Source organism: Acanthaster planci, linkage group LG08 (assembly GCF_054643075.1).
Source record: "Acanthaster planci isolate LZ-2023a linkage group LG08, COTS_SCS, whole genome shotgun sequence".
In the NCBI taxonomy this organism is placed as follows: domain Eukaryota; kingdom Metazoa; phylum Echinodermata; class Asteroidea; order Valvatida; family Acanthasteridae; genus Acanthaster; species Acanthaster planci.
This window is the reverse complement of record NC_141784.1, coordinates 8042835-8057814: the sequence shown is the minus strand read 5'-3', so window position 1 is coordinate 8057814 and position 14980 is coordinate 8042835. Positions and strand designations below refer to the sequence as shown.

The following is a 14980-nucleotide window of genomic DNA, read 5'->3' as shown; positions in this document are numbered from 1 at the left end:
TTACTCCAGAATCATCGAGGGAGCTTGCTTTCCTCCTGATGACTAATTTGCTGGGCTTGCCACTGCTGACCTCCATGTCACCTTTGACCTCTGATGGGATGCTGATCGTCGGAGGAAGCTGCGCAGCCACGGGCTGCGTGACGGAAGTTACAGAGGTAGCGGACGTAGTGAGGGTCACCTTGCTGAGAGCCTCGCCAGCAACCGAGGTAGACACAGCCCCCAGGGGCATGATGGCTGGCAGAGAGATGGCCACAGCAGAGGTGGACGAGGAAGCAGCAGAGGTGGCAGAGGAGGAGGTTGGGGTCTTAAGGACGGGGCTAGTGGGCTCCGAGCTCAGGTGGTTAACCACCGCCCCAGCCGCGGGCTCCTGGTGGGCCAGTGCCGGCCCCTGGGACCGCTGGGAGATGCTGAACTGCATGTAGCAGTCGCTGCTGCAGAAGATGACCTTGGGGTTGGCCGGGTCACCCGTATACTTCAGCACGCCCTCCCCCAAGATAACCACGTCGCAGTGCTTGCAGAACCGCTGCTGCTTGCCACTGAGCGCCAGCTGCTGCTGCTGGCTGTCCACCGTGCTGTTGACGGTGCTCTGGGAGCGATCAGAGACACTGGAGTCTGCCAAACAAATAATCCAAAGCACTTTCAATAACCTCAGAGGTGTGATCCACTAACAAAATGAATTGCAAGTTACCAGAACCCTTTCTAAGTTAAAAACGCCTTTGAAAAAAATCTTGCACAGCAAAGATCAGGAACCCTTAACATTTTCCACACAACGTCTCGTTTCATCAGGATGAAACTGACTGATTCATTAAAACTAAAAGCTCCGTTTGCAGTTTCCAAAGCAGACTGGAAAAAAAAAATGAGAAAAATGGCACTAAGATTCACATTGTGGGATTTATCACATACATGTACAACAAATAGTTATTTGACTGCACTTTCATCAACACACTGCATGAGCGATCATGCAAGATCAATATACAAAAGCTGCAGTACAGTTAAAAAAATCTCATGCAACTATGAAAAGCACAACACAACACCTTGTAGCTGTTTTGTTTACATCTCTGATCGATCGTGTACCGTCCAAAATTTTGTTCTTCCGTTTGAAAGTGTACAACCACAATTTTAGGCATATGAAAATTAAATGCAGCCCAATGAGGCAATGAAGCAAAAGACTAACGATTTTGCAAAAACAGCAGGGTAAAGTTCCTCACCTGTTGAGGGCCTGGCTTCCCTCTTCCTGCCCGAGGTAGCCAGTTCTTTCCTCACTTCCCCACCCCCAACCTGGTACGATGTGGGTTCGGCCACACACAGCAAACCACACAGCGACTTAACCACACCCTTAACATTCTCGGCGGCCGAGTCGGTCATGGTCAGCGTCACGGCCACTGTGCCAGCCGGTGGGGACAGGAGGCCCCGGCTGTTTTCTGAGTTGATCATCGCCTTGGCTGTTCGAATTGTGAGGAAAGAAAAAACTGGCAGAGATGACACTTTGGCCTAAAACTCGGGTACAATGTGCAAAAGTAATAAGTGCAATGGTAGAGTAATAATGTCATCTAAATGTGCTGATAAGTTTATCTGGTAAATTTGCTGGATCCACCATTTGTTGAGACCATTCTTTACCTTTTCTCGGTATGGGCCTAACGATGGGAAATGTGGGCGAGGACGACCTCTCCATGCACATGGCGATGGCCGATTCCGTAATGAGCTTCAGCCCCCGCAGCCGGTAGGACCCACCCTCCTCGTCGCACTCCGGCGATGATGAGGGTACAACACCCTCTGGCGTGCCCAAGTGGTCCCGCCCGGCAACGCCCGAGGGAGGAGGAGTTGGTAGTGATGGAGGCAGGTCCAGGGAGTAGGCATGGTTCATCGCGCGGGTGATGGTTCGCTGGTGGGAGTTAATCTCTTGCATGATATCATCCCCTGTCATTATTCCGACGCCTAGAACCAAAATTTAAAAAATTGTAAGAAAGCTTCAAAAGCACACTTTAGTTTAAAAGTAGAATCCACTGAATAGAAAAAATCCTCTTTCGTTTTTGTTAGCTTTTATAATCATTTCAAATAATCAACGGTTTATCAATAAGTTATGTTATTATTATGTTATTATGTTGTTTTAAATGTAATCTTGTTTTGTTATTGATTGTAATTTAATATCGATGAATGCAATAACTTACTGTCTCACTGTACTTTGTAACAAACCAATGGAAAGTAAATTAATTTCTGTGAGAATTTTTGCGAGGACAATAATAAATCTGAATCTGAATCTAAATGTATGTCCTGATTACTGAGCTACATTGTCAAGAGAAAAGGAGTCTTATGGTTTTGAAAAATTTGAAAATGTATAATTTGTCACAGGGGTGGGGAGGTTTAACCTCCCCTTCAATACCTGGCCTTCCTTGGGTCTTCTGTTTTTCTAGCAATCCTTTCCGGGCATCAGCTGATTGGCTGGGTCCATTCAACAGCCCCCCAGGTAGCTTGATGGGCGGTGATGGAGGTAGGGATGATGGAGGTGTGGGCGGATTGACATCCAGAGCTCCATTGGGGAAGTTGGCATAAAAATCGGCTACACCATCTATGACGGCATGGCCAAAGCTCCCCTTCAGTAGCTTTGTTCCGTTTGGCAGGGCGCTGCCAAACACAGGGCAGAGGCCATAGTTAACATTGACATCCGGCTCAATCAGGTTCAGCATGGGCATTTGCTTGATGGCATTCAAGAGCTCCTCCGTGCTGGTGAACATGTCGCCATCGGAGTCCTTGGATTTCCTACGCCGCTTCCCTCCCCCACTGGCCTTCTCTAGTGCCTTCTCCAGGGCCCTCTGCTGTCGCTTCAGCAGCAGCTCCTTCCGGCGCTGCTTCTGGCTCTCCTCAAAGTCCTTCTTCTTCTCCTCAGTGGCCTGCCGGTGCATCTTCAGGAGTATCTCGTGGTCATTCTCGGCCGGCTTGCCATCTTTCTTGACATATGGCAGCTTCTCCACCATCTCCAGCTGCTTCTGCTGCTCTGGGGTCAGCTCTGGTATTGATGTATCATCATCGTCTGCATTCAGAGTTCTGTTTTTCTGAGATGGAGCAGTACTCTGATCTCCCTCGAGTTGAACAGGTGTGGGCGTACCCTCTTCAGTGGGTGTTTTAGCTGCCGACTTGGGACCTATACTACAAATGGATGGGCCTTGCAACAGTTGCTTGAGCAAAAGGTTCTGATTGATCTTTCCCGCCAGCACCTCCGTACTCTGGTCACCATCACCTTTGTCGTCTTGGTCCAGGGACTTATTCTCTCCCTCGACTGAGCTACGTCGCAACAGCTCTGCCTGTAGTTTCTGCAGCACATCCTTCTGCAGCTGCTCGGCAGGTGTTTCATTGTTCACCTGATTAGCAGGGCCCATGCCAGGTTGTATGGAAGACATATTGTTTTGCATCTGCTCCAAATTGCTTGGGACTTGCAAAGGAGTGGCCGGTGGCATCATCTCTTCAGTCTTCTTGCGCCGAGAACGCTTGCGCTTAGGCTTGTCGGCAGACTTACTGTCTTGAGACATGGGGTAGCTTGGGGGCATTGGAAATCCATCCGGTGGGGGCATCTGGTGGGACACAGCACCCTGCATGCCCTCAGGACCAAATGGAGGCAGGATGGGAGACTGCTGGGGATGAAATGAGGGCTGGTTACCACTCGGTGAAGGGATGGGTTCCTGCAGAGCTGGCACCCCTGCGCTAGCTGGCTGTCCCTGCTGGTTGATCTGGAACGGCCCGCCCTCTTCCTGGTTCAAGAATGGTAGCTGTTCCAAGGCCATGCGTTGTTCCTGCTCCAGGCGCTGCATGGCCCTGACCTGCTCTACTTCCTGCGCCAACTGCTTGTGTTGCCGCTCATGCTGTGCCCGCAGCCTCTCCATCCTTTCTCGCTGTATAAAGCCGTCGGAAAAGGGATTGTTATCCTGTCCCAGGTTGATCTGTAATGGTGACATCATAGAGCCCTGTTCCACCAGTCCCTGCAAGCCAGATCCAGGCGGCACCTTGGCAGGGGGCGGCGGCATTGACATGGGGGACTTAGGACCACTCGGAGTGCTCACACCCTGGTTGGCCACTGGGAATGGCGCCGACTGGCTGGCCTTCACCATGGGAGACTGCGCAGGGGTGGGCTGGCTTCCCGGCGGCATCATGGCACCCGGCTGGCTGCTGATCATGGGAGATGGCTGGGAAGTCATCACGCTGGGTGACTGGCTGGTCACGATAGGCGAGGGCTGTCCGGGCAGCAGTGCAGCAGAGTGGCTGGGTGTCATGGTAGATGGCTGGCTCTGTAGCATGGGCGACGACTGGCCGGGTATCATGGGTGACGACTGGCTGGACAACATGGGGGAGGACTGGCTGGGTATCATGGGTGAGGACTGGCCGGGCACCATGGGCGTCTGCTGGGGCTGCATCATAGGCAGCACTTGGGTCATTCCCATCGGGGAGGGCTGACCAGGCATCATGGCTGCAGGCTGGCTAGGGGATGCTAGGGGAACCTGACTACCTTGCATCCCATTCCCTGGAAACATCCCTTGGGGCACTCCTTCCATGCCTGGCGGTCGGGGTACTCCTTGTTGTATGGCACCAGCGTCTTGCATGAATGAGTCCCCCATCATGGGCTGCTGGCCACCAGGCATCATGGGCCCAGCGTGAGGCATGGGGCTGCGTAAACCTGCCTGGATCATTTGGGTGCCTGGACGCCCAATCATGGGACCAGGGTGGTTGCCCATTGGTGTGTTTGCTCGGTTTCCATGACTACCCTGCCCCATCATGGAGCCTCCTGCCCCCATCATTGGCCCAGCAGGTCCCATCATGTGACCACCCGGGTTCATCATGGGGGCCCCCTGGCCTAGCATGTGACTGCCGGGGCCCATCATCGGGGGCTGCCGCCCACCTTGCATCATGGGGTTCTGGCGACCCATGGCCGACTGCTGACTAGAAGACATGTGTTCCTGCTGCTGTTTCATGTGGTGCTCTTGCATGAGGATGGAGTGCTGCCGGTGCTGTTTCCGGATGGACTCTAGCTTTTTCTGCACGGTGGTGTGGCGCTGAATCACACCATCCAGTTCCCTCTGATCGTTCTCTGGAAAGATCTTATTGCTCTTTTTGCAGGACCTCTGACGGGCAGAGAGAGCCTTCTTCTTCTTGCGCTCTTTACTGACTTCTGCCTCAAAGAACTTGAGCCGAATCTGGAGGTACTGCTCCCGTCGCATCATCCACTCTTCATACTCGGGGACATTGTGCGAATCTGGTGGCGTTTCCTCATGATACTCCCAAGGATCAAACCCAGGCATGGGTTGCTCATGGCCCTGCTGCATTGGCATGCCATGGACCTGGGGCATTCCGAACACTGGCGACTGCATTCCCGACATTCGGACGGGCATCCTCATTCCCACAGGCCCAGGCATCTGACCTTGCATCCTGTTGCCAGGGCTCATGATTGGTCCTGGCATCCTGGGTCCAGGACTAACCACGGGGCCAGGCACGCGAGGCACTGGGCTGGCCAACGGTGAGGGCATCCGAGAACTCGGACTTGTCATGTGCATTGGTATGCTGACGCCCGGGCTGGGGGCCAGACCACGTGGACCGAGCCCTGTGAGGTTGGGCGACAGACTTGGACTCGGAATGTGCCCCCGTGGAGCTATGCTGAACATCTGGTTGCCAGAGTTTCCCATCTGAGTGCTGGTAATGGAACCCATGTCTGGGCTCATGAGAGGAGGTCTGATTCCGACAGGACTCTGCACTCCAGGGGAGGGGGACTGGGCAGCATGCATGCTGTTGTACCGCTGAGGGACCCCTCCAAATCCTTGGGGATGGGGAATTAATCCATCACCTATGTGAGGCATCCCTGAGGTGGGTGGCCGCTGGGCATCGCCCATACTAAGGGAACGGCGCATTGGCCCACGGAAGGGGTCGATGCTGCCAAAATCCGGGGGTCTCCTGGTTCCTTGCTGTTGGGCAGGCCCTTCAGCCAGAACCTGCTGCTGCTGAGCTTGCTGCTGAGCTTGCTGCTGTGCCTGCTGCTGTGCCTGCTGCTGTCGTTGCTGGAGCTGCAGTTGTTCTTGGTGTTGACGGTTCATGGCTAGCAGCAGCTGGGCATGAGGCCCAGGCGGCTTGTTGGCAAAATCTTCAATTTCTGCAATCAACCAAAAATGAGGCAAGCCAACCTTAAAAGTTTAGTTTTAAATTAATATCTCCTTTCAAAACATTCCCCATTTCAGATCCCAAGTTATTTCAACTTCAACACTGTGTGTGAAACATGTTGGTACTGAAGGGAGAAGCCACTAGAATTTTTTCAGGAATATATAATCAACTTATTTTGTAATGAAGAAAACCGCATTACTGAAATAGAAACATAAACTTATTCATAAACATGAACAGCATTAAAAAGAAAAAAAAGAATAACTGTGTTTTTTAAATGTCTGTGCCACAATGCAAACAACACTGACAAGGAAATGTTCAGATACCCAAGTTAAAACTAGAATTGGACCTTCATGCTAACAATTTCATGTTTCATTTCATCAGGAATAAGTCATCAAATTCTGCTATGATTGAGAAATGGTATCTTACCTTTGGCATACATCTTGGCCTCCTCCTGAATTTTCTCCAAGTCACCCAAAAATGGGTCTGTGGGTGTAGGAAGTTTGACTGCTTTTCCCTCTGGGGCTGGTCCTGCAGTTGGACCATGAATCAAAGCTAGGCCACTCGCTGGTCTGTTGCTAGGCAAAGCCGTCCCATCCATGGACGTCGGCACGGGGGTTGTTGGGGCAGTGGAAGTTGGACCCTGCTGTTTCAACTCCATTTTCTCCTTCTCAAGAAGATCCTGAAGGAGGAGAGGCTGGTCCTGAAGAAGCAACGGCCTCCTCTTGGCTGCCTCCTGGCTACCGGCTCCCGCAGGTTCCTCGAACCCTCCCGATGCTGCTGGCACATTAGGGGCAGAGGTAGACGGCACTGTAGCTGCAGACACTGACAGCGTGGGATCTGGCTGGTGTGGTGCTTGGCCCACCGACGGCGAGCTGGAGACCAACTGTCCACTGCTTGGCACCACAGTGGTTTGAGTTGATGTGGGACTGAGACCAGTCGGCTGAGATGCAGCATGTCTGTTTACAGGCTCTGTCAAGTGGGGTGGCGCTGATAGCATTTGAGATGAGGGGGTAGCACTACTAGGGGCCTGGCTTGCGGGTGACCGGCTGACCCCGGGGTTTGGTGTCACACTGGTAGAGGTAGCTGGACTATCTGACACCTTTTGTGCACTGCCAATTTCAATTGAGGTGATAGGTGAGTTGTGGGCTTTGGCAGGTTGGCTTGGCTCAGCACTTGTGTCAGCAGCACTGGTCGCAGGTCTAGGTGATGTGGTGTTATTTGAGAGGGCTTCTGGCTTCAGTAACTCTGCTCCACAGGTCGCATCTTTAGGAGTAGTGCGTTTATTAGGATCACCTTCTTTACTGTCCTTGTGATCCGGATCCTCACCAGAAACTTGAGTACTAGCATCTGGCTTGTCCTTGTTTTGTCCTTGAACCTCTTTTGTAGATTCCACGCTTGTACCATCTGCTTTCTCCACACAATGCTCTCCTTTCTTAGATGCTTCTAGGCCCGGCTCTGTCTTGATTTGAACAGCACATCCAGACTCTGCAGCTGAGGTGGTGTCTTTTGCAGCTTTTTCTGAAGCTTTATCTTTGGCTGATCCAGGGGCAGCTATGACTTCAGGTTTACTATCTGCTTTCTGAACGTCACTCTGCACAGGTCTGTCAGCAGGTGATTTCTGGATGTTGCTATCTAAGTCAGCACTCGCAGAGGGGACTGGAGCCTGTTGATGTGGAGCACTGCCACTTTCGGACTGCTGAATGTCTGCAGAGACAAGAGGGACAATGGTTGTCAGGGTTACTTCACCCTGAACTGGTTTTCCTTGGGAAATCTCACTGAGTGATGCTGTTGAATCGCCTTTTTGCTGGGAGTCTTCTGTGGTAACTGGTGGCTTGTCCTGCTTGTCAGTGGTGCTGGCTCTGGTAACAGATTGAGTTGTACTTTCACTTGAAGGGAGACTTCTTTCAAGGCCAGGGGTTTCCTTTGGTGGCTCATCACTTTTGCTCTCTGATTTGCTGGCCTGCGAAACCTGCTGTCTTGTTACTGAGGAACCGGAGCCACTTGCTTTGTCCTCAGAAGACTGTTTGCTCTCCTGGTGGTCATACAGGCCCAGATCTTTGAACAGTTGCTGGTTCTCGGCAGAGTGTTTGTTTGTGTCCAGATCAGGGTCTGCATACTCTAGAATGTTAAAGTCTCCGTTGAAGAGATCTTCCAGCTGCTGGTCATGTTCCTCCCGCTGTGGCTCTGTCATTCCCTGCTGCGGTGGACCTTGGTAGCCAGGACCCCCTGGGACAGGGACTGGATGGAAGCCGGCTGTGTTCTGAATCTCTTGAAAATTCGGCTGACTTGTGTGCGGCTGCTGTGGCCCTGGATGGGACAAGCTACGCCCTCCCATGTCGGAGAAGGGCACCTGCGGCTGGTGCTCAGCTGGGAAGTGACCTGGTGACTGAAGACCCATGCTGGAAGGCACCGGCACGGTTCCATCAGGGCCCACTGCAACTGGGCTGACCTGACTTGGGTTGATGTGCCTGACAGGCTGTCCTGACTGTGACATTCGTACCAGGTGATCGTAAGGGTCCAGCGGGTTGGGGTGACCGCTTATGTTTTGTGGAAAGGGTCTCTGTTGTTGCTGCTGCTGTTGCTGCTGTTGTTGCTGCTGTTGCTGCTGTTGTTGCATAGCACTGCGTTGATGGAGTTTCTCTTGCAGGAGAGCGATGCTCATCGCACGTGTCCTGTTACCTCTCATCATACCCCCTGACTCATGATGCTTGAGCTCAATAAACTGTCCAGCTGGCCGTTCCATTCTTGGGCCTGAGGATGGGGAGGGAGCCGGGGTTGGACCTCTCCAAGATGGTGAGGGTATAAATTCTCCAGGATTGGGGAGTCCATCAGTGGAACCCTGAGAGGATCCAAAGGGAAATCTTGGTCTTGCAGCTTCCTCCATGCTCATTCTGTTATTGCCGGGAATGGAAGCCCTTGGACTGGAGAAGCCACTGTGGGTGTTACTCTCTGGCGCAGACTGTTGCTGGTCACCGGTGTTGGGTCCGACGCTGAACTGGCTGCCCCCTGGGTAAGGTGGTGGAGGTCTTTGAGAGTCGTCACCAAACCACTGCTGTTGCTGTAGTTGGGCCTCTCTGCGCTTTTTGAACAGCAGCTCTCTGAGATGCTGGCGGTGAGTCATCTTCTCGCCATCCGAAGCTCGGTTCTGGTCAGGCATGCTTCCAGTGAGGATCTGTGTCGATCCACCAGGGCTGCTGTGACGGAACTGGGCTCCTCCTGAGGGGAAAAATGGCTGCGTCGGTTGCATGGGGAAGTTCCCCCTCTGCATGCTGTGATCCCCAGGGGTGCCTGGTCTGACACTCATGGCCATGCTGAAAGCAGGTCCCTGGTTTACTCCCATGGTATCACTGTGTCCTCCTGTGGCCGATGTCATGGGCCCTCCAAGTGGGTTGGGACTGTGGATCATGGGAGAAATAGGGCTGGTCTTGTTCAGCTGTGGTCGTTGCTGCTGGGGTATGTTCGACGGAACCCCACTCTGCGGAGAATGGGGAACACTGAAGCGGCCATCCTGGCTTCCCGTCAGACTGCTATCACTTGCTGGGCCGATGGGTGTTGCCTGTCCCATGGGCTTTGGCATCCCCAGAGGTGTGGTGGGACCAGCAGGAGTCGGTGGTCCGGTCAGTCCGATGGGAGTGGTGGGTCCAATGGGCGTGCCCGGTCCCATGGACGGTTCCATGTTCTGTGCATGACCCAGTGGGGTGGTGGGTCCCAAAGGCGTGCTGGGCCCCAGAGGGGTGCTGGGACCCAGCGGCGTGCTCGGACCCAGTGGGGTGCTGGGGGCAAGAGGGGTGCCCGGTGCGATTGGAGTCGTGGGTCCAATGGAGTTTGCTGCACTCATCGGGGAGGGCATCTGAAGATGCAGGTTGCTGTGGGCCGATTGGTTATGGCTTGGGGTAGATGGGCCTCGTACATCCACACTGGCCATGGGGCCAGGCTGGGCCATACCTGGGAAAGACACCAAAAATCCCCAAAATATTACTTCAGCCCTTCTGAAAAGCCAAAACCTTGTAAGCTCTCAAGTAATAAAGCATGGTAAAATATAATGCTACAGGCAGCCACTTGCAGCAAAGTCAGAACCTTCACGGCAAACACAGAAAATTCCAGAAGTATCTTGCTTCAGTGGGAAAACTGTTTTTTTGTGGAAAAGCACTCTTTAGTATGGTAGGGATTTGCTTTTACAAATTTTCACAATTTTGTTACCAAAAGGGCCTCAATGAACCAGCTAAAGATTCCTAGGTATTTAAATACTACTTTGCACACTTTTCAAGCCTTTTTGCCCCATGTGACATCAGTTATGTGATAAGCTCTTATAAAGATGCCAAAGTAACCCTCCAGATCTACTACCCTCAGGAGTCTCCTCACTGCTTTAAATTAGCACAAAAGCACGCATACAGCAAAACCTCTGGCAGTAATACTTTATAGGAAATGCTTAAAATTCCTTTCAAACCCTACAGTCCTTAGCAAGGTCACACTGGGGGCAAGCAGCTAATGTTTCGCTGCAATCTGTATCTCCTGTTTGGATCTCAATCCTACTCTTCAATCCTCTAGTGCTGATTTTGAAACATGAGGGAGGGAGGGTAAGGTTAGGACCCACACACTATCACTAGCATGGCTATATGTGGACTTTCATATCTATTTAGCTAAACGGTTTCAAAAGGGTGGTAACTGTGTTACTTTAAGGGTCTATGTAGTACCATTGTTTTTAAAACTAAAATGCTCTCTTCAATACAATAAACTAAAAAAAAACTGTGAGACTGTTTTCATATACCAATGAAGGACATGAAGTCCACAAAATGTGCATCTGAGAAGCCTTCATCAACTGGGCTCCTATCAACTGACTTCAGAGCTCTGCTTTAAGGTTATCATGGACAAATGACCAAAGCTTCAGAATCTCTAACCTTTCGGGGAGCTGATTGACATGGCCTGCTGGCCGGCCTCCATGACCTCCTTGGCCCCTGCAGGGTGAGGACTGTGGCCCTCCAGGGGCCCCACAGTGGCCGTGTCTGAACTTTGACCCGCCTGCAGAGCAGCTTCGGCACGCTTCCTCTGGATGCCCTCGCTCAGCTGTTAATCAGCACAAAAGAGGAAAAAAAAAACATTTCTTTGCTTTCAATTCTTTCTTTGTAAATTTTGTTATTTACAATACACCTTGTAAATTACCCATATCAAATACCAAAATATCCAAACTTCTTTTTTGCTTCGGCTGAAATTTAGTTATATATTTATAACTGCGATTTTTTCTACAGCATGAAAATGTCTCAAATTTTAATATTTTCATTACTGCTCATGGGGGTGCTAAACAGGTTGTGTGCGTAAACTTGAAGCATGCTGTCATTAATGACTGCGTGCATTCAGCTTTTAAACAGGTTCTTTAGCCTCCTACCATTTCTTGTCTTTTTGTGACTCCAGTATATTTCTGTAACACAACCAGGTTATTACTCTGACAAAAATGTTTGACTACTAATTGGCTCGTGGCTAGTTATTCCACCAATGACTTCATTTACTTTCACAAGCACAAAAGACTATTGTGACATGAAAAGAGACTGCCTTTCCTAGTCTCTCTTCCAAAACTTTTAACAATTTAGTTGATTTCCTTCTTTTACGGCCTTGGGTAACATCAGCATTTATCATGTGACTAACAGCAGCTGCAAATAAAACATATCAAGTTCATTTGAATTTACACAGCAGAACACACATTACGTGTTCCAACTGGTACTTTTTACTGCTTCCGGATTTGAAGATACGAACGGCATGGCAAAGTTTCCTAACACTGACAATCACACAATGAACTTATCATGCAACATGCAACATGCACTGGGCTGTTCCTAGCAACACTGCACTGTTATTGGTTGAAGGTTATCTGATATGTCAAACAAATGCAACACTTCAGACGAGGCCTTTTGAATACTGAAGGCTCAGGCAACTGCCATGACAGAAAGATATCATAGCATCAGTGGGACTGGAAAATTCTGAATATGTGAAACGTTCAGAATGCCTTGCTTTGACAAATGAGGACTAGAGCCAAAGTAAATAAAAATCAATAATAGTCCCCTCCAAATTCCCTAATTTGAGTGATCCATTTATGAGCACAAGTAGGAAAAAAAATACACAATTTACATAAAAATACTTTTTTCCTCACATTTTCTACCAAACAACCCACAAATTTTCTTTCATCTGATGAAGTTCAAGTCAACAACACACCTTGTCATTTTTAAAGGACCATATTAACACAATGTAAATAACCATCATAAGTGCATGTACATTTTGAACGTCCAACCCATTTTGAGGGAGGCTTCATCAGTTTGTTGCTGCATTAACTTTTTTTCACAGATTTCTGGATATCATATCCTTGCAAAGAAAGTGGGGTTGTGCATGAGAATGCTTTTTCTGTTTTTGTTCTTTCTGAGTCTTTTGAAAAATACCAAGAAATCAAACAACTACCAATACGTCTTAAATAGAAATCTGTCAAGGCTGACAATATCAAGAAAAAGCTAAGTTTGTTTTACGTTTTTGTTTCGCAGTTTCCCACCTCCTACAAAATCCATTACCTGAGATGGGGCCCCACGCCACACATTTGCTAAGTACGGGGTTTTGCTTAGCAAAGAAAGTATTTGCTCAGCAAAAAGAAGGTAACCGGCAAGTCACACAATATGTATGTCTTGTGACTGGTAGTCCGCCAATTTATTTTACTCAGCACAAAGACTTCCTAAACAACATATTCAGCTTTGCAGCTCTATGAAATTGGGTGCTGCAGCTGCTTTTTGCGAGACTGGAAAGCACTGAGGACTGTGCAGTTGAAAGACCATTACACTACGTGCGGGCACAATGTCTACAATTGGTTGGAAGTCCAATCTGCCATTAGCCTACTGCACCATTGGATTCTGTAGGATTTGGGACACTTTCTGGCAAAATTCACCCAATGTGTAAAAGGTCACTTTGGAAACATGCATCGTATTGGCACATCCACACAAACTCTTTTTCTTTCAACGGGAACACTTTTCCAGAACTATCCAAATACTGGCAATTAGACGCCTTGAAATTTGGGCACGGACTGGCACGGGTCCCGTGACACTGTTATTTTGTGGGGCCAAGGATAATCGGAACCTACCTTCTGCGCATCCTTGAGTCGTTGGGTGGCCCGGTTCTCTCTGGCTCTTTGCTGTAACAACAAGACAGGCAACATGCAAAGCGTTTGTAAAGATGGACATGCGGTGCGGTCAACAAATCTCACGCAAGAAAGTGCAACGTTCAAAAAAGAAAAATCAAAAACAAACACTCTAGCAGAAGGGCCATTTGGGGTTTATGTTTTCATCTTTCAGTTGAGCAGCTTCCACAAGTTCATCAAAAAGGAAAAAAAAAGATTCATTCCTTTCACGCTTGGCTTGCCAGTACTCTTGCTACAAAAATTAAGCTTTGAAAAATCCTTCCCTTAACAGAAGAACTGTAGTTCTTTGTAGATGGGTTAGGTGACTTGATATCAGATAGCATGTCATATTTGAGTATAGCCATAGTTACACTTTCATTTAAACCGAATTGTTTTCTGTGAGCAGACATTTCCTAGCACTGCAACAGTCCATCTTTGCCAGTGCACACACTCACTGCAATCAGTCAATCAATCAATCAATAAGTGACGCTTCAAAGAAACCAAAAGCAACTTCAAGGGTTGCCTCAAATACGCGGTGCTGATCAATAAAAGAGATCCAAAAAATAAATAGCTAAAAAGAAATAAAAGAAATTTTGAACTGTTTGGTTTTTTTTTTTGTAGAAACTTTTATGACAGTCCAAAATGTGGCGACACAGATAGCATATTACATTGACGTGTGCATATGTGCAGCAAAACAAATGCAAAAGAACTGTTAAAACATTTGGAGGCACAGTGCGCAAACCATACAGTTTTTTTATAAATCAACTCTCTCTAAACGGATTAGGCTTGTTATCAAACCAAATCAATGAGGAATGGGTTACATTTCCGCCGGGAACTGTTGGATGTGATGACTAAATACACTAATTCTGACACTGATGCAGTGGTAGACTGTAGCGGTTAGTGAGGGCGTGCTTGAGGTTCAGCCACTGTAGTGAAGTGAGACCACTTCATCTACTCACGAGAGGTTTGCAAACGATGACAAAAACGACTCACCAAGTACGGCTGCCTGTCTGTGGCTGACACCCGCCGCCAGAGTTTGGCGATCTGCTTCGCTCGCGATGGCCAGTCTGTTATGCACCATGCCATGCCAAGAAAAGAAAGGAAAATCCCCAAACATATTCCTATTACAGCTCGTCCATTGTAAACATTCACATGAAAGGAAGAGTTTCTTTCAACCAACCTCTGGAATGTTGCTAGTTTTGGCTCTGAGCATGAGCTAACAACTGGGTCAAAAGAACTTGACCAAGTACAAGCTACACGCCCAGTCTACTCATCCAGGAAAGCAAAAGAGTTCATACCCGACAAACTTCTAACATTCATATCTGAATACAGCAAATTTTAGTAATCATCCAAGCAAACTGGTAACGAGACTTCCCTCTAACAACCTATGGAAATACTACTACAGCGGTGTCTTGTTGGGGACACATAAACCCTCTCTCAACAGAGGACCATGTCCACTGCTGATGTCAATATACTGACTGAACAGCAAGCTAAGACAGTGTTGGACACCACTAGGTAGCATCTACGGAGACCCAATGTACTCACAGTGTACTACACAGTGTTGGACACCACTAGGTAGCATCTACGGAGATCCAAATGTACTCATGCATTTCATCAAGTCTCACCGGAAGACTCAAAATCGTAATCAAAGTGGGCTACTGTGTCCAAACTCTTGTAGACCATTTATAATATGCACTTAGT

At 49.1% G+C, this 14980-nt stretch overlaps 1 protein-coding gene across 4 annotated transcripts in view; it reads right to left on the bottom strand.

The window, feature by feature from the left end:
• The window catches only part of LOC110988546 (histone-lysine N-methyltransferase 2C-like), a 56287-nt gene that overhangs the window by 10727 nt on the left and 30580 nt on the right, over positions 1–14980 (bottom strand). For 3 of the 4 annotated variants that reach the window (XM_022252185.2, XM_087139557.1, XM_022252186.2), the window contains 8 exons: positions 14273–14346; positions 13244–13294; positions 11034–11199; positions 6562–10080; positions 2381–6127; positions 1618–1935; positions 1209–1442; positions 5–612 (listed from right to left, as the gene is read on the bottom strand). In XM_022252185.2, coding sequence (XP_022107877.2) covers positions 5–612; positions 1209–1442; positions 1618–1935; positions 2381–6127; positions 6562–10080; positions 11034–11199; positions 13244–13294; positions 14273–14346 — 8717 coding nt within the window. The remainder of the gene's footprint in view (positions 1–4; positions 613–1208; positions 1443–1617; positions 1936–2380; positions 6128–6561; positions 10081–11033; positions 11200–13243; positions 13295–14272; positions 14347–14980) is intronic. The other variant, XM_022252183.2, reaches the window with a different exon arrangement.